General features: G+C 40.4%; 1 protein-coding gene across 12 annotated transcripts in view; it reads left to right on the plus strand.

Annotated features, from left to right (window-relative positions):
* DLGAP1 (DLG associated protein 1) overlaps positions 1-20525 on the plus strand; it is a 328135-nt gene that overhangs the window by 46426 nt on the left and 261184 nt on the right. For 4 of the 12 annotated variants that reach the window (XM_060119714.1, XM_060119721.1, XM_060119715.1 and 1 more), the window contains exon 2: positions 12314-12427. The exons of the other annotated variants lie outside the window; for them this stretch is intronic. In XM_060119714.1, coding sequence (XP_059975697.1) covers positions 12314-12427 — 114 coding nt within the window. The remainder of the gene's footprint in view (positions 1-12313; positions 12428-20525) is intronic. 12 annotated transcript variants of the gene reach the window in all.

Here is a 20525-nt window from a genome sequence, read left to right on the forward strand (position 1 = left end):
TATATGTATAACTAAAAAAAAAAAAAAAGAATGTGGCATGGTGATGACATACACCCCTGCCCTCACACAGACCTGATTTCCTCTTTCATATTACCCAATAAATGCAATTTCCTCCTAAAGTACATTTTTAAATAAATAAGAGCGGTAGGATTCTGACAAAGGTATATTTTTCTGGGTGGGAAAGTGATGCATTTGGTTTCATTTCCTCCTGGTGTCATAATCCTTTGTCACATCAGCAATGCTACCAAGATTGGAACACTGATTTTAATATTTCATACTTTAATTGACTAGAGTTCTCCTGTATATCTACTTGGTTTGAAATTTGGGGTGACAGTATATTTTCAGCTCAACCTATTTTAATTCTTATCCTAGACTCCATGGAATCAAATAACAGCAGGTTTAAGGTAACATTAACCACTTCTTATTTTTGGCAGGTTGGTAAAAATTATTACATTTTAATTATTAAATCGGTCTATAAAGTCAAGTAAAATGCACTCAGAATCATCTTTATATTCATTTTTGTAACCACAGAGCCTGCCACATAGCAGGCACTCAATAGATAGCTGATGAAAGAATGATGGGGGGAAAGCACATCATTAGAAGGGTGAAAAAGAGAAATCTCCATATGCAATCAGAAGGAACTCTCTCTAACCATATTTGAAGTTTCCGTTAAATGAATTTCAATCACCAAAAAGTAAAACTCAGGTGAGATGCCCTTAGACATCCAATGATTGTGACTGGTTTCAAAAGAGCTATAGTTTATTTGTTAGAAAGGAGAATAAGTTACATGAAGTCCTCATAACATAAAATTTGCCTTTCTTACATAATGGAAATGGTAAAAGTGGCATTAGAGTTCTGCTTCTTTCTCCAAAGGATATTTTTTTAAAAGCACCCACAAATGTCATCCCATCTATTTTTAAGCAAAGTGCTGCTGGATAAACAGCTGAATCGTCTAAACCCAATGGGAAAATTCAACTTTAATAAGCTATTTTATCTCATTGAAAATAAGTGACACAGACCGATACAGAACATATGGGTTTTTGCATATGATTACATGTACATTTTCTTAACTTTAAATACAAAATTCTAACCCAAGCTGAAAATATAGGAAAGCAAAATATCTTTAATAATAGTTCTTGAAAGATTCTAATTGCTGATTCTCCTACCCAGCTTTCATCAGTTTCCAGTTAAAACCTGTTCCTTAGGTTTTTCTTTGCAAGTGATGGAATAGAATCTGTAGACTGAGATCATGTGAAGATAACACAAATTCTAAAAGGCCAGACCTATATGGGCTGTAAATTTGTGGACTTTTCACAGATTTTGTTTTTTTTAAAGAAAAGTGGGTTTGGGGTTTTTCCACAGAATTCATTTTGTAATGAAATTGATACATGTTAATTCTGAAAAAAATACAGACATTACAGAATGGTACCAAGTTAAAAGTAAAAGCCCCCTGCTTCCCAGGCTCCCCCCTCCTACTTCCTAAAGATAACCACCACTATTATCATTTTAGTGTTTTCTTCTGATATTTCTTGCATGTACTCAAACACAAAAATATATGCGTATGTATAAGTGTTATACTGTAAATACTATTCAGCACGTGGCCCTTTTACTTTATTATATATGCAGTTGACCCTTGGACAACATGGAGGTTGGGATGCCAACCCTTCACGAAGAAGAAAATTTGCATATAATTTATAGTTAGCTCTTCCTACAGGCGGTCCCTCCATATCTAATGTTCTAGATCCTTGGATTCAACCAATCAGGATCGTGTAGTTCTGTAACATCTACTATTGAAAAAAAATCCACATATAAGTGGACCCACACAGTTCAAACCCACATTGTTCAAAAGTCAACTGTGTTGGTCTTCTCTCCATGTCAGTAAATAGATCCACCCCATTCCTTTTAGTAGCTGTGAGATGCTTCATTACATGGCAGTGTTCCTTCCTCTAGCAATTGTTTAATGCTCATCTACCATATGCTGGGCACACTTCCAGATACTGAGAATACAGAACTAAACAAAACAAAATTGCTGCCTTCAGGAAGATCACATTCTACATATTGAGAAACTAGGACGTTAGCAATGCATATCGACAACCGTCATTCACTATCACATTGTTAGCTTTTTACAAATGATGCCAAAACAAATTGTCCAGTAATTAAATCTTTAAACCAATTCATCAGTTGAATAAATTGCAGATATTATTTTTATATATTCAGTCTTTCAGTCAGTGCTTTCTTTATGTTATCAACTGAGAAATGAGTTGTGAATTTTTCATTAATTAAAATAATGCAATAATAGAATTTTTATGAATCACTCTATCTTTTATAAATTTACATCCTCAAGTACCTTAATAAAGATATTAAAATTTTATCTGAATTGAATCCACCTGGGCTAGCCTATGTTCATGCTTCAAGGGGGAAGCTGGTCAGATGCCCTAGTTTCCCTGTACTTTTACTGATCTATGTGCTAGAAACTTCTGATTTAATTATTTCATGATCCCCAAATGCCTCCCGGATACAATTTTTATGTCTCCTTTTGGTTTCTGTATAACCTAAGAACAAAGGAAGGATGTTTTGTAAATCAAAACAAATAAATGTACTTCTCCATAGGAAATTCAAGAAAATTATGCCTCCTACAAAACTGGACAGAAATATCAATTGTTACTTTTGTGATTCTTGTTCAAAAAGCCATCCCTAAAACACCAGATAGGGAAAACCACTTCTGAGTGTCTGTTGCCTCTGTGTCCCATATATTTATTACAACTGAAATCAGGTCAAATTTTACATATAGAAGCACTTTGGACGGATGAAGAGAACAAATCCCCCCCTTTCCTGCCTAATCCTACCCCATGGTGTCCTACCCACCCCCCAAAAGTATTTTCTGTTTGGGACTTCTTACAGTGATGTCGGAACATTTGACTAGTTTGGCTAGAAGCTAGGAAGCACTTAATTTTCTTTTTCTGATTAAAGAATTATGTCCTCCTTAAAAAAAAAAAAAATTCCCTGTGGACATTCTGACCCAAAAGAGTTTGTTTTGTTTTCTGGATGTTGTCCAACTCTGTCTCAAGAAAAAAGAAAATAATTACTTTTTGCCAGATGGGATATCATAAGTGGAGCTCAATTTAACACTTTTCTATTAAATCAAAATTTTTTCCTTTGCACAAACAATTGCAAACTTGAGTGGGAGGTTAAGTGCCCCCTCATCCAACAGCAGTGAGGTGTATATGAATTACAGCAGGCCAGCCTTATTACTAGAAGGAAGCTTGAATAGCTGAAGAACCCAAATCAGGTCAGTTTGACTCATTACCAAAAAGGTAAAAAAAAGGGGGAAAAAGGCCCCAAAAAAGCCTTTCTCCAATGAAATATATCTGCGTTGTTACTGTTTGTAAGAGTTCACAGCTTCTGTACTGGAAAAACATCTTCGTTGAATATGAAATGTGGGTATGTGTCCATGTATGTGTGAGAGAGAATTCTAAAGACGAATATTCCAGAATTCCAGTCAATATTGGGGGATAGAAGGAATCATGGAGCATGCCATTAGCAAAGACTCTTCTACAAAGATAATCATTCATTATCTTGAATAAGATTCTTACTTCATGACAGTTTTTATCATAAAAAGTTGGCATGGTCTAGGTTCATGATACAATGCAAGACGTGACACATACCTATTTTTATAAGCCAATGTCACTTTCATGTCTCTGTTTGCTATATTTCATTTGCACAGATTCCTTTGAGTGAAGCAAATGTTGGTATAAGCTTTACAAAAAATATAAGTTCCCAAAGACTGTGTTTTGTTGTGGTTTTTCCCATCTACACATAGGAGGCAACCTCCATTTTTGTTCTCTGCATATCCATAGAGGAGATCAAAACAGTTTTGCAAATTGTGAAAAGCAGTCATGAAGATGAATCTTTTTCTCATTTTGTTGAGTTCAGAGGATAAGTAGTTGCAGTATGATGAAGCTGAAAGCACACAGGTCCTAGAGAGAAGAGATCTGAATTCTAGCCCAATTCTGCCACTTACTAGCGGTATAAACTGTAATTTACATTCCGGGTGTCAGATTCTTCATTTGTAAATGACGGCATTTATCAAAGCATGATGTGAATAGATGTTCATCTGAAGAGAAGGAATTGAATTTGACAAACTGAGTGATATACTCAGGTTTCTTTATTGGCAGACCTCCACAGAAACACCCAATTGCAGCTCCCTAGAGGCCACCAATGACTCTCTCCTGGATGCTGGCTATGCATCCAATCCCCCAAACCCACCGCCATGATACTGCACCCCGCCGCCAGCTCCTGCATGCACAGGGCACTCCCTACCTCTGCATATCAGATGGCAAACTTCTTCCCTGCTATTCATAGAGGAAAATCCAGGACTGAAGGTTCCCACACTTACATCCCAACTGATCCAAACAATCAGGTTTAACTCAGGTGATGTAATAAACGATTTCATGGCACTTTTATCTCATTTTATTTTATTTTTTAAGCTTATTTGATAATCTGCTTGGAACTGGAAATACAGGCAGGAATAAGACATCATCTCAGCCAGAGGAACGATGTCATCCTGCCTCTCGAGTTGCTTACAGATGGGTGGGTGAGTTGGATTTGTCAACAAGTGGTTTTAAAATATTGTGATAGTGTTACATTAGTAGTATGGGCAGGTTGTCAGAGCAGTTCTTTATTTTTTTTAGGTGAGCTCTATATTTGTTCCATGAAGGCAGGTCATTATGGAATTCTTGGTCTTTTAGAATGTAGAAGAGCTTAAACAAAAGATAGGTCTCTGAGAATCCTATGTATTTCATGTGGTGTGATGTGTAGATTTTCCTCTTCATTTGTCAACAAGAAACAAAAATGTCACAAATGACTCTCTTGCCCTAAAAGCTTGTCAATTAAATTTACGAGCCCGGCGGGTGCTCTGCTAGGCGCTGGGTCTGAAGTCCTAACAGCAGAGGTTCCCTCTGCTTGGACAGCCTTTGTGGGGCTCCTGGGTGGCCAGTTAGGGAGCTGGTATTTACATGTAGGTTTTGACCCAAACTAACTCCTAGAGAATGAACAGAGCACATACAGCTCACGCCTGAAGAGAGCCTGCCTATCAACCAGTGCTGGAGGGCCCTGTCTGCACCTGGAGTCTCATGGTTGGTTCTGGGTGTCCCACCTGGCTAGGCTAGAGGACCCAGTTATTTACTTAAACACTAATCCAGGCATCCCTGGGAAGGAATTGTGTAGATTAAAATCTACAGTCAGTTGACTAAGGAAAGGAGCTGACCCCTGATAATGTGGGTGGGCCTCGTCCAATCAGGTGAAAGGCCTAAGAGCAAAGCTCTTCTTCCAGGAGCAGAAGCAGCTCTGCCTGCAGACGGCAGTACCAGCTCTGGCCTGAGTGTCCAGCCCACCAGCCTGCCCACCAGATTTCATGCTTGCCATCCCCCAAAACCAAAACCATGTGCCAGTTCCTTCAAAGAAATCTCTGTTCATTCTGTTCTGCTCTCAGAACATTGACTGATCCACTGTCCCTCACTCACAGGCCACTAAAGATTCCCCCAAGTGCACAGAACTTCCCAACCCAAGCCCGTCCCACCCCCAGGCTCAAAGAGCCTTGAACTATTCCACAGTCCACCACGGTTCAGCTCTATTATGAATTAAATAGGCTGTAGGGGGTTGGCTCCCCATGGGAACTTAATCATCACTTACAACATGATTTCTACACAAAAATACCTTCTGAATTCCAAAAACAAGCTTTTATTTAATAAACTATATATATATATATATATATATATATATATATATATAAAATACTTATATGGAAGTTCATACCATCTTTATCCTTACAGTAAGGCCCTGAGTATGTGTTCCTGTCCTCATTTGATGTTTGAGAACACTGAAGTTAAAAGAGATTAAGGTCACTGGGCCAAAATCACACCTGGTAAGTCGTAGAGTCAGATCTGAACCCGGCTTTACCTGATTCCAAACTCTATACTATATTCATTTCACTATGATCCTTCCCCGTACGTGAAAAACTACCTGGGTAAGAATTGCATAGTGGCAAAACATTCCATTTTCTTCTGTGGCACGTTTGTAGGTGTGCTGTGTGGAGAAGGGTTTAGACATTACCTAACATTTATTGAGAGCTTACTATATGCCAGGTGCTTAAAGATTCCTTTAATGAAACGTCTAGGTTGCATAATATATCATTTCTATACATGGACACTTCAAGATTTTAAAACATGTTATTCCTAATGATTTTTTGTCCCAGTCCTTCTATTTTGGTCATAGATATTTAATGGGTTTTTCTCTCTTCTTCTTAAATGACAGAAGTTTCACATTGACATCAAGTACCATATAAATTAGCATAAAAATACAGGGCTGTTCTAAGGTGAATGAAAGCCTTTTAATTTATTTATTAATAACATGCAAATGCCTTTTCATTTTGTTAATGGTTTCCTTCACTGTGCAAAACTTTTAAGTTTGATGAGGTCCCCATTTGCTTATTTTTTTTGTTTCCTTTGCCTGAGGAAACAGATCCAAAAAAATTATTGCTAAGACGATGTCAGAATGTACTGCCTGTGCTTTCTTCCAGGAGTTTTGTGATTTCAGGTGTTACATTTAGAGGTGCAAACAACTAGGTATAAAATAAGTTACAAGGGTGTACTGTACAGCTTAGGGAATATAGCCAATATTTTATAATAACTTTATATGGAGTATAATCTATAAAACTACTGAATCACTATGTTGTACACCTGAAACTAATATACTATTGTAAGTCAAGTATATGTCAATTTTTAGAAAAACAACATGCAAATACATTCAAGCATCAGGCTGCCTGCTCTTGCTTTTGCACATATGGTACCAACCCAGCTGATGGACTGACTCCTTCTGGGAGGGCATCTCCAACCCTGGCCAGTGCATTCTCTGACTCTCGGCTACACAGGGGCCCATTCAGAAAGACACTCCTGTCTGTCCTTATTCTGAAGATAGAGAGCCATTTAGACATATTCTTCTACAAAAATACAATCAGTAAACGTAAAGGTAACTGAGAGCCGGAGCACTCAATTCAAGGAGTATTACTTTAGGGTCTCATAGCTATTCATCCAACAAGCAAGCACGTCTTAGGCATTTACTTTATCGAAGGTGCTTTGGGAGAAACAAAGATGAATCACATTGTCTCTCTGATGAATAATGAGCGTGGCAGTGCTCGGTACTGGATGCTCTAAAAAACAATGTTTTTCAAACCAATGGCCGCAACCAATTAGTGGTTAGTGAAATCAATCCAGTGGGTCACAAACGACATTATTTTTAATTAAGTAGAATACAATAGAAGAAAATAGGAGAGTGTGTGGCATGCAGAGAGGTTAAGTAGTTCTTTCTTTCAGTGGTGTATGTGCATGTACCCATTTCCAAAGTAAGGTGTATTTCTTAGTGTGAAACATAGTTTAAAAAGTGTTCAAAAGCTCCTGCTTTAGAGAGAGAGAGAAAGAAGAAAACAAAAGCCTTGGACTCAAGAAGCTTGCAGCTTGCTGGGAAGATAAAGCTGATTAACGAACACAGAACCCTTCAGATAAAGCAGCTCAGGACTCGGGGCTAAAATGAACCTTGCTGATTTTGTGCCCCAGTGGGATTAAGACCAGGGAAGAATCACCGTGACAGTTCATTACTCCTTCCTCCTCAACAAACCCTCCACACTCAGCCTTAAGGACCACACCTCAGTGACCCTTCTCAGACAGCCTTGCTTGTTCCTGCCCAACTCCCCAGCTCCTGAGGTTGGATCGGTGCCCAATGGGCACACCTCTTGGGCCACTTCTCTCTTTTACATTTCTTAGATCACCTCATTATTCTCAGAGCTTTAAATACCGTGGGACTGCCCACGTTTGGTTTGCCAGCCACATTACCTGAACTCCCAGGCTTGGATACCCACATCCCCATTCAGTCTCTCTACTGAGATGTCTCGTGGGCATCTCAAACTGAATACATCCCCAACTGAACTCCTAAGCTTTGTCCCCCATCTCTGCACCTCCCTTGGGCCTCCTCATCTCAGCTAATGGGAATTTACACCATCCCACTGATGAGGCCAAAAGCCTTGGAGTCTTTCATGACTCCTCTCTTACCTGCAACAGCCATGTCCCAATCATCGTTAAGAAACCTGCTGGCCCTATCTTCTCCCCATCTCCTCCTCCACCACCAGCATCCCTCACCTCCACTCTAGTCTGGATCGCTGCATAAGCCCCCCACACTGTCCCTGTGGATCCTACACTTACCCCCTTCTAGCCATTCTCAACCAGCACTGGAAGCGATCCTCTTGAGCCAGAAAGTGTCACATCTCTCATCAAAACCCCTGATCTATTCCCATCTCACCCTGAGTCAAAGCCGCAGTCACCACCATGGCCTGCAAAGCCCACATGATCTGCACCCCACACCTGACTGCCATCACGCCCACCATCACACACAGCTGCGCTCACCTACAGTCTCCTCTCCCTCCCACCTGGCCTCCCCTCAGGACCTTCTCACTCTTCTTTCAGCCTCAAGCACTCACCCTACAGATCTCAGGGCTAATCCCTCACCCCCCATCGTGCTGATCTTTACTCGGAGGTCTCTTTCTCAATGAGAACTTCCGGGTCTGTGCACACCCTTCAACACTGCACATCCCGCCCGGCTCCCTCCTCCACACGTACCCTCTGGTCCCCACCCCCCGGCTTTCTTTTTCTCCATAGCACATTCACCATGTAACGTACATTTTATTTATCTTATGAATGTCCTTTTCCTCCTTCCCCGCGAAGGCAAATTTTTTTTCTGTTTATACATTGCCGTGTCCCCTGTGGCTAAAGCAGCAGCTATTTCACAATAATATACACTGAATAATGTATTGGATAAGTGAATGAATACTTTAACAGTATTTTGAAAACATCACAAAAGAAATGGTATTGTACTTTTACCTCCAGCCTAACCACTAACACAAAGGAAAAGAATACCATCATAAAGTTTGGTCTAAGAAACCTTACCTCAAACCCTACAATGAATACTCCAGGTAGAACATGCCCTCTCACTGGAGCTTGAGCTAGTTTGGAAATCCTGGTTCAGGTAGCTGTTGGGTGTATCACTCATCTGTGCCCAGGCTTTAGTGACAACTTCTCTTAGCTCTAGATATCATGCTGTCTAGAGGAAGTGGGTTGAAATATAGGCTTAAAATACAAATCCTCAAGAGACAATTTCCCCATACAAGGATTATTAACGTGGAATTTTGTGTTACACATGTGTAAAGGACACTCAAAATATTATTCAGTTCTTTCTAGATTCACGTAATTTGAAAGATGATCGTATGGTTGTATTAGAGTGTGGTATTCAGGAAGGAAGGATTCTATTTTGGTCCATTTGAATGCAGTACACTTTCAGGTGTTGTAAATGTAACTTGGAATAAAAAGTCCAAACATCACCAAGATGCAGTAGTAATCATATGATAGCGATGAAAAGCAGGAAATTTTTACTTGGGTCTCCTTCTTAAATCTGTTGGGTTTTTTTTTAATAGATGCCAACTAGCTAAGTGAATGATTCACAAGTATAATAATTTATTGCATCATCTGAGAAACTTAATATCCCCAAATTAATGATAAACAAAAGGAAAATATTTGCTGAAATTCATTTCAAAATTCATAATTTGGAAATTAAGTATTAATAGTGGAGATGATGGACTTGATATTTTTTAGACTCTGAACGAGCATTAACAGTTGTTCCTAATAAGATTATCAGACTTTACGTTCTAAGGAGAAAGATCCATGCTCATAAGCATTTGACAAGGACTGGGGTCTCCATACATCTGGGAGATTCATAAAATTGTAGCCAACACTGAAGTTTACTTTTGATGAATGGTATTTCTACACCTGGGCTTCTATTGACCCCAGGAGGAAGCTCACTAACCTTCTACCCACATCGCTGCTTCTGAACAGCAGACACAGAAGTCTAGTTTGCCTCAGGGGATTCAAGTCATGGAATTATAGTACAGAAACCTACGTGCTAGTGACTGCAAAAATAATGGAAAAATATGATGGCTCAGCTAGCCATGGCAAGCCAACAGACATGCCTCCAATATGTCAGAAAGACATGTTAGAGGGCTTCCCTGGTGGCGCAGTGGTTGGGAGTCCACCTGCCGATGCAGGGGACGCAGGTTCGTGCCCCGGTCCGGGAGGATCCCATGTGCCGCAGGGCGGCTGGGCCCATGGGCCATGGCCACTGAGCCGGCGCGTCCGGAGCCTGTGCTCCGCAACGGGAGAGGCCTCAGCAGTGAGAGGCCCGCGTACCAAAAAAAAAAAGAAAGAAAGACATGTTAGAAATTAACAGTTGCATTAAAAACTAAGGACTCTAGGGCTTCCCTGGTGGCACAGTGGTTGAGAGTCCGCCTGCCAATGCAGGGGACACGGGTTCGTGCCCCGGTCTGGGAAGATCCCACATGCTGCGGAGCGGCTGGGCCCGTGAGCCATGGCCGCTGAGCCGGCGCGTCCGGAGCCTGTGCTCCGCAAGGGGAGAGGCCACACAGTGAGAGGCCCGCCTACCGCAAAAAAAAAAAAAAACACTAAGGACTCTAAATTAGCTTATCTTCTGTATAGTCAGTGGACATACATATATTTACCATAGACCTAAACCTCTGGTGTTTTTATCTTGCTATCTATTTGAATGTTTGTGTTCTTGCTCATATTTCACTAAAACTTGTAGCCAGCTATAACTGCTGGGTGACGGGTGTTCTGTGGGCATTACTTTTTAAAGTCTTTTGGTTCTTCCAAGCAGCTAACCCTCACTACTTGTTACAGGTTTCAAAATGTTATAGTGTTGTATCTCCCAGCAACTTAATGCCTGAGTTTTATGTTTAATGGAAAATTACTAAGTTTTGAAGCTTACAGAATGATATGATGATAGGATGAAAAGAGCATAGAAATTTGAGTGAGACAAATGTGCCTTTCAATTCTGACTATGGTTTACTAGCTATAAATTTTCGAGGATGTTATTTAAAGCATAAGTCTCAATTCTCTCATCTTTTCAGTGGAATGACTAACAATGCTGGGGTTTTGTATTACCTGAGATAATGTTTGTGTAGCAGGGAATATAAAATGGCTGCCAGCAGGTCCTAAAGCTAATTGCTTCCCTATAGATATACTGAAGGAGAGGAACAGTCTTTGTCCCAGCTTCCAAGCAAAGGTCCAGAGATGCTTGCTGATTGAACAGCCTGAGATCACACGCTGAGCCATGAGACAAGCAATAGAGCTGGGGAACGTGAAAAGCCAAGTCCTCTGCTACTCCTGAAACATATGGAGACCTCAAGTTGGGGGGAGCAAGGTTTCCCCAAAGCAAAATCGTGGGGATGTGACAACAAGAATCAGAAGTAGAACTGGGTAGCAGAAGCCACAGACGTTCACTACAATCAAAAGACAGGGTAGACAATGAATAAAATGCGTTTTCCTCCCCTCTCCTCATATTATACTGGAATATAGTACCATAGTTACTATTTCTTGTTCTGGTATCACAAGGGTATCTTCCCAACAGATCGTGCCCCCTTTGACACGAGCATCACCTCAGCAATATTTTCTGCCAGCCCTCAAAGGCCCATGGATCCTTCCCCTCCTTTGAGGGGTCACAGACTTTGCCCCTCCACATTTCTCCTGCAGTGTCATTTCCCAATGGAAATGCACTTTGCATTTGCACAGATACATTCAACTCCAAAGGAACAGTTTTAGCACCAAGAAGAGGATTCATAAGAACAAACTACAAAGCCAGTAGGTAATTCGGAGGTACTGAAATTTAATACTCAACTTAGCTTGATTCGCTTTAAAGCTATTTTTACTCTTTTCCTTCATCCATCCCCCAGATTTGCCTGATCCACTTAAAACTTGTAAACCCCTTTGAGACCAGACTGTGTTTTGTGAAATGTCTTTGGTGTATCGCCCTGGCACCTGCTATGGTGCAAGGTACCCTGTAGATACCTATAAACGTACGTGGGTGAGAATAATTCCATAGGGTAGCAGTGAGTGAATCACCATCAAATAGCATTGTTTACAAAGTTCTATTCAAGGGTATTTTAAAATGTTATTTGGAGAAAGATGTGGCAAAGGGTATTAGCCCTATTTAAAAAGAGGTAGGTATTTACTCTTGTCCTTGATAGGTAATTTTTAAGCAATCTGAAGCAAATTAACTTTTACACCAGCTTCAGGATTCAAGGGGAGTTAGAAAGGGTGGTTGCCAGGGAAATCAGGCCTCGGGATCTACACATCGTGTAATTGTAATTTTCCTATTCTTGCTCTTTTTTTTTTTTTTTCCCCGCTTTTGCTCTGAAAAGAGCAAGCTAAAAAGGCTACAGGGACATTTATGCCAAGTCGCATTTGTCAAGTTGAAAGCTGTGTGGAGCAGAAAAGCAGTTCTCCCAGCTGCAAAGAAGATGCAAAGGAGCAGAGTGAGTAGGGAATCTGAGAGCTCACTAAAAGTGCTTAGAAGGCCGACGCATTACAGCCATTCCTGTACAGAGTGCAAGGCAGGACCTTGACCTCCAGGGCAAAGCCTTCTTACAAATGCTGAAAAACCACCAGAGTGCTTGGAGGCCCTCACAGCACCCTTGAAAAGTGTGGCAGTCAGGCAGGTCTTCTGATTCCTCACACACTGTCCATATACGTTTAAGCAAAAACTGAGAACGACAGTTGTTAAGGGCGCCACGCGATGGTGAGACAGTAAGCGCTGCTTTATCTCACAAGTCTTTTCCATATTTATTATTTTAAACCCTCTTTATCCGTGCTAGCCAATTAGGGACAAGCTACTGGGTGTGCTTATTTCAACAGTTATATTTTATTTTTAAAAAGTACAGAGCCTGGGAGCACGCACTCCATTTTTTTTTAAGTTAATTTGTTCACACCCTCAATCAACGTATCAGAGGCAGCGTGATAGCCTCAAAGGCTTTGGTATCAGATAAATGCAGACTCCTACTCGTTATGATGACCTTGGGCAAGTCAGTCCAGCTTTTTGAGTTCAGTTTTGCCGCAGTAAAATGGAAACAGGAGTGTCTATTTCATAGGACTGCTAGAGGGATTAAAATAAAGTCACATTGGTATCACTGCCAGCCCTTGAGATTACTCTATAAATGTCAGCTTATTCTGTAATTATCTCAGATCCCCAGCTTTCCTTTCCTAAGTACAGTTTTGCCTCCTCCTATTTACCCTTCCTTATCAAGCTCGGGAAAGGCCAAGTCGGTTGGCCCCCTTCAGCTATAGCCAAGTGCCCTCACTCCCCTGGTTGCTTCAATTGAAATGCTCAATTGTTGAAGAAATCAACAGCTGCTAACGGGTAGCCTTGCAAATACAAGCCTAGTATTGATACCCACCATTTTAATCACAGCTCTTCCTTGCTATACTGTCTTTATTTCTACCTAATGAACCAAATGCCTAAGTTATTTCTCCCAGCTTCTTTGGTTCCGGATGAAATAGAAACTGGCTCTAAACCTCACCTCTGCCTCAGGTTTATGTGTTTTCCTCCCAAATCTCCGCAGCCCAGAACTGCTCACAGAATTACCCCGGCCTCCTCTGGTATATTTCAGGACACATGCTCCATTTCGGCTGTCCCGGCTTTCTAAGTGTCTGCATTCCTTTTGTGGCTCTCAGATTTCCCCAAATCTCACGCATTTTCATTACTCCAAACCTCACCATCCAACTTCCCATCCTGAGATAATCTGCTCTCAAGGAGTCACTCACACATGGCTTCATCTCCCAGCCATCGGCTCCCAGACCATCCCCGGCACAGAATGTCTGACTCTATCTACATTGAGTTATACTCTGACAGCAGCTCAGCCAAACCCCATGTGCATTGGAAGGGCCTTTTCAAAGTAAGCCTTCCCATGTCTGCAATAGTGTCTTATTTTAATTTCAAGGTATGTAGTTCTTTGTTTATGAATTATTTTTTCCTCCAGACTTTAAAACTCTCAGAAGTTGTTTTCTTATCTGAACTCTGTGTTCTTTAGATTATCGTAAAATGACAAGTGTTACTCCTAAAACAACCAAGATCTAAATACGAAGAAAAAAAAAATCCCTGGACTGTGTATGGCAGACCCCTCCCAGCTTGGGCACGGTGTCACTCTGACGTAGCTACTAACCTCTCTGGACTTCAGTTTCTTTATTTGATAAACTGAGATTATAATACTTACTCTTCCTATCCTTCAAGGCGGTTGTAAGCATCATGGGACAATTGTGTAAACTTATGTTTTTGGCCAAAGCATGACATAGATGAATGCTAACTGTTATTAATCTGGTCACTAAGGAATACAAACATAAAGTTCTATAATTGCTATCCCAGAATACATCCATTCGTGTTCTTATTTTTGCACATATTCTTTTAAAAGCTGTTTGATAGATTCCTGAGCTCCATATTTTTCACATTTTAGCATCTTTGATATTGGAATGTATCATTGAATCTATGGAGTGTCAGAGCTTAATTGGTGGTGTTTCTTTCTTAGTGGTACAAAAATGTATTGAGGAGTTTACATTGGTATCTTGGATTCAGTAAAATGCAGCATTTGGAGTTTAGGGGAAAGCTGAGGAAGTGTAAAATTAAGGGTACCTTGTCTGTTCAGAATAGAATAGAAATTCTATTAACCAAGAGGGGAATAGGATAACCTCCCCCTGCCCCCCACAAAAAAAAATTAGCAAAGAGTTTGAGACATTCAGACAGAAGGAATTACCTTGAATGATGCTACTTTAAGGTTCCCTATGGGAAACCTTTTATATATATATAAAATATATATAATATACATTATATTATATGTTATAAATTACATATATCATAAATAGAAATATATAATAATATATTTTATTTATATTTATAATTTTCATATATGAGATTTTTCTGTTTTTACATAGGGTTACATATATATATTCCCTTTGCTCTTATATCTTTATACTAGAATATCTACTTTAATGACTAGAAGGATGTTAGTTAAAACACCACTGCTTTTTAATCCCAAGATATTTATAGCTCGCCATACTTTAAAAGTAGCCACGAGGAGACAGATCTATAACATATATTCTCAGATTTTTTTTTTTTTTTTTTTTTTTTTTTTTTTTTTTTTTGCGGTATGGACACAGAGCGCTCTGCGGCATGTGGGATCCTCCCGGACCGGGGAACAAACCCGCGTCCCCTGCACTGGCAGGGGGACTCCCAACCACTGCACCACCAGGGAAGCCCTATTCTCAGATTTTTAATGGTGCTTTGAAGTTCACAAGCTATATTCACACACATTATCTCTAGTCATTATACATCTATTATCATCCCCATTTTACAGATGGAAAAATTGAATCAAAGAGGTGAAGTGACTCATTCCAGGTCACACACAGTGAGTGAATGCAAAATTGGTGTTGGAATTAATTAGTTCTTCTTTTCCAGCCTCTCCCCACCACAGTGACTGAGCGCTGCACAGAGCAGACACTTCGTGCAGTCCAGCACCTCCCTGACCACTGGCTGTTGGCCTTAACCGTCCTCAGACATCTGGAATGCATAGGTCTTGAGTCAAGGTTTCTAAAAGAAAAATAGCTTCTCCAAATACATAAATATCTCCCATGGAGTTTTCTTTTTCCTTAAGATTTCTGCTTTATGAACAAAAAGGAGTCATTTGAGATTCGATCACTGGGAAGCCAGGCCAGCTTCAGTTGGCCCAAGGAAGCAGGCTCCCACCTCAGTCCTACAGAATAGAGATGAGTCCCCAGGACAGAGAATGTAGAGTATTTCCTGATGGGCCAGTCTCACTTAAAAATGATGGGCATAGGCAGTATATTAGAAATTTAAGTTTTTGCTTAATATATTTCAATTATTTCTGCCCCTCCATTATCAAAGAAATTGAAAGCAAGGCATGAGAGTCTTCTTGGAAAGCCAAAGTCATCCACCATGAGGGAGCATCTGTGTGCCGAGTGCAGAACTCCCATAAAACAGACCTTTATTGAGCACTTCCTGTGTGCTCATGGTCATTACCTCATTTAATCCATGTATAACCTTATGGAGTAGGAAACAGACAAGGAAACTGAGGCACAGGGAATTTAATTAATGAGCCCATGGACATCCCTATTTAGTGGTCCAGCAGAAACCCAAACCTGGACAAGCTGGTTGCAGAGCCCAAGCCCCTAACCCTTCAGCAGTACGGCTTCCCCCAGTTTTAGCAAGCTTACTGAGCCATTGGAGAGATAACACAAAGATACAGAAAACAAGTCATATATATAAATGCCATTGTAGGATTATGCAACTTAAGTACTTAGAAGGAATCTGTGGATCAGGTTAGAGGCCATACCGTCTCCATCACAACCATACAACTGTGCCCTTCTAATTTAAAACCAGCCACAGTCAATACATAATGAGTGGGCATGACTGTGTGCCAATAAAACTTTATTTACAAATGCAGATGGCAAGCTGGATTTCACCTGTGAGCTACAGTTGGCTGACCCCTTATGTAGATGGTACATGCTATAGATTTCACAGAGGAGTTGAATTTAGGCTGGAGCAGTTGGAGGGACCTTTGGGATTGCTGAGTTCAGCTTGAAGGAAGATTTGAGATGGGTTTACAAGAGCCTGTGTGACCTGGTCCCACCTCCCCAGCCTTTCCTGGCATTTCCCTCTTGGTCAGGACTCTCCCGCCACAATGGCATCTTCTTCCTAGGCTTCAGTTACACATACAACTTATCCCTACTCTAGAGACTTCACACTGGCTGATCGTTCTGCCTGGAAGCGCTTCCCCAGCTCTCCTCCAGGTTGGCTCCTTTGGTCGGAACTGATCTCCTCTTAGATGTTACCTCTTCCCAGTGGCTTTGCTGAGGAACAAGTTAAAGGAGTTCTCCTCCAACCCCTTTGTCACATCACCCCATCTTATTTTCCTAATGGCATTTATGGTTTCTGAAATCGTCTTGTTCATTTATGGGTATATCTGTCTATCATCCATCTCTTCCTGCTCTCCTTCTGCAATGTAAGCTCCACAACTTGGGATCAACGTTTGTATGGTTCACTGCCTGCACATTCCCGGCACCCAGACCATGGCTTGAAAATGAACAAGCAAAAAATACTTGCAGAGACACCGCTTTAGGAAAGCAGGTGTTTTCCTTACTTGCTGCAAGTAATAAATCCTGCCTTCTCTGGAACAAAAAAGAAAAAGAAAAAAAACCTTGCAAAAGTGAAGGAAGAAGGGAGGCAGACAAGGAGAGAGACAAAGAGGGAGACAGAAAATGTAAGCATGCCACCATTAGGTGGTATTAATTTTCTCTTGTTACATTAGGATGGCCCATCATTCAGTGCCCATGACACTATTTCAACTAAGAAAGCATCTTCATCCTGTAATTAGGGGATGATAGCACCTGGTTATGGTCATTCCTTGTCAGAGATAGGTCTTTTTACTCCTGAACCATGACATATGGTTTAAGTTATAGCCTGGCTATCCCCAAAATAGAAAAATGCACACTAATCCTCATTTTGTTCTCTCAAAAATAAAGTTCTCCACTGGAGTTTCATGCTTAAACATACGCATTAAAAAGCAGATAATCCTCTTTTTCTCTAACCCATACTGTTGTTAAACCCTAAGCTTTATCAGACTGATTTTATTGCTGTTTCTTTAACGTTTACTGGGTCTAACCGCCCCATGAAGCTCGTGCAGGCAAGCAGGACATCTGGCTTGCCTGTTGTCAACAAGTGCCCAGGCTGCTCCTTTATCTGCTCCAGCTTCCCTTTCTTACAAAGACTTCCATTCCTCTAACCACTAGGACCAGTAATAGAAAGGTTTTCTCAGACAGCTGCAAGGTTAGTTTTTTCTTTGGATTTGCCTAAATCTTTTCTCTCTGTGCAACTGACACGGAAAGACACAGCAACCTTGACTAGATCACTATAGTAGCTGCAGCACATGACTCTCCTTTCTTTTCAATGGAAAGGGAGTAACATTTCATGCCCTGGCCCCTAAACAAACTGGTAAGCTTTCCTTGAAAACAATGTAACCAACCACTACCTCCTCTTTTGCTTTCAAATTTAAGAGACATAATAAAAACTGTGGCTCAAACTATAGCGACTTTGCTGGCCCTTATTGTTCAGCAACAATATTTTTCTTCTCCAAAGTCTTGAGGTTCTGTTTCTTTACATTTTTCCTGGAGCTAATTTCTGTATTATTTTACATGTAATTTATTGTAGGCTACCTTTCAGTATATGAATAATGTATTGATTTTTAAAACCCATTCCAAAGCAAATCACTTCCATAAACTTCTTAGCTGCTATCACTTGAAAAATATGTTTAATTGAAACATATACACATTAAATACTTCCCAGCTGGTTCCCTTAGCAACAGTTGCAGCCTGTTTCTAGTATAAGACCAAGTTTCTACCATTAACTAACTTTGAAAAAAACAAAACACCTAAACAAAAATTTGCCGTGTTTTATTTCATAAGCAATATGAGCTTATAAGTTGTCATTGGTCTCTGACATAGTTCAGAGAGCAACACTTATGAGCTGTGCATCAGTACTGAGAAATGGCAAGCATCGGCTGCCTCCTCTGTGACCCTCAGCTGTACCAGCTTAATTTATAAGATGTAATTACTGAGCCAATAATGAGGTTCTGAGTATGATCATATCTTTGCAGTGACTCACCTGCCAATGGAAGGAAAACAAGACTGTTCTCAGCATTTATAATTTCCCTAAGAAGTCTCCCTGTTGCTATGGTGATGTGGATGGGTTTTTAGCTAAAAAAGCAAAAACTCTACATTGCTACTACCACAATTAATAAATGGCAAATGGATCAGATGTGATGGATGACAAAGGTGTCACGGGACTATAGTTGTTCGGTTCTATAGGTGCCACAAGATCAGACAGAGAGACAGCGTCAAATATGGTCATGGCAAGAGCCCAGGAGCTGCTGGGCTGGAACTCTGGCCCTTTGTAGCTGGGATGTTGGGCGAGTTACATAACCTCAGTTTCCTCATTTGTAAAATGGGGATAATAATAGTGCCCTTAGCTGTGTGGATCAAATGAGTTAACATTTGTAAAGCATTTAGAACAGTGCTTGCATATAGCAAGCATGATTTAAGAGTTCGTTAAATAAAATAAGCTGCATAGTGAAGCTTAACCAAACTTTATTGGTAGTTTTCAACATTAGAACCTACAAACCACTGTTTTCAGGTCCAGGAATAGTAGCATCTCCTCAGTCTGATGTTTCTAGATATACATTTTCAAATTATATAGAGAAATGTATAAATTAAGGAGGAAAGCATAGTGCTTTTAGTGGAATGTCTGTTCTCAGTTCCTAGAACCGATCATGTTTAAAAATCTATGTCTACTCTGTGTGTGTATCATTGTGGACAGTTAACGCTTTAGATTTAAAATTTGTATGTTATTAATCATAAATTTTAGATCAAGTAAACACTTATCTTTGAGTTAAACCAAAAATGCTTTGGACCCTAGTGCTGCCATTTATTAGTTATGTGTTCTTTGGCAAATTTCTTAAGCTCTCTGAGCTTCTGCTTCTCATCTGAGAAATACAGAAAAATACACAGAGTTGTTGTATCGATGAAACAAGATCCTATAAGCAAATTTCTTAGCATAGTTAAATGTTAATAATGAAACATGGCATTATTTAATGGATAATCAGTGAATAGTTAGCATGAAAATATTCAATACCTTTTTACCTTCTCAGTGCAAACCTGGCCAGTTCTCGGGAGTCCTTCCTGGATCCTCCTTCCCTATCACCATTACTGATAACTCCTGTTCCTAGTGTCTCCTTAGTGCATAGTTCATCTACGGCACCACATCTGAAACATCTGAAGCTAGCATGTTGACTTGGAACTGTTGCCAGATTTTTGTATGCTCTGTCTTCTCATCTCTGTTATCAGCTTGTTGAGGGCAAGAACCAGCCTCCCCATTTTCTGGTCTCTTTTAATTAAGCCCTGTGCAGTGTTCTGTGCACAGTACGTAGGGTGTTCGTTACTTCTTAATGGATACAAAGAGTGGCCATTATTGTGTATTTCTTTTACCAAATGGAGGAGATATGAGACCCTAGGTTGGGTCCATGTTGAACTGGGGAATCTAAGAACTGAAAATAAGGTCAGAAAGAAGCCCTCTGTAGCACAGTGTGGTGCCCTGCTGAACTCAAAGGAAATGATTGTAGAAAGAAAAACGAACAGCGTGCCGAGAACATTGTCTTGAGGGGTCCCCACAATTAGGGACTTGGAGCAGGATCCAGCAAAGCTAGAGGAAAAGAACAATCCAGATAAGTAGTGGGTAAATCAGGTAAGTAGAGTAACCAGAAAGCCAAAAGGGGAGAGACTCTTAAGAGGTGTTTTGAGAGAGAGAGAGAGAGAGAGAGAGAGAGAGAGAGAGAGAGAGAGAGAGAGAGTGTGTGTGTGTGTGTGTGTGTGAAGAGGCCAAGAAAAATTTAAATTAAGAAAGTGCCACTAGCTTTTATGAGGAGATCATTGGAAACCTTCAAAGAGTGTTTCAAGCACTCTATGGAGGCTGAATCCAAATTAAGAGGATTCAGAAAGAATCGGTTCTTGGGAAGT

The sequence above is a fragment of the Mesoplodon densirostris genome, chromosome 15 (genome assembly GCF_025265405.1).
Source record: "Mesoplodon densirostris isolate mMesDen1 chromosome 15, mMesDen1 primary haplotype, whole genome shotgun sequence".
Taxonomy (NCBI): Eukaryota; Metazoa; Chordata; class Mammalia; order Artiodactyla; family Ziphiidae; genus Mesoplodon; species Mesoplodon densirostris.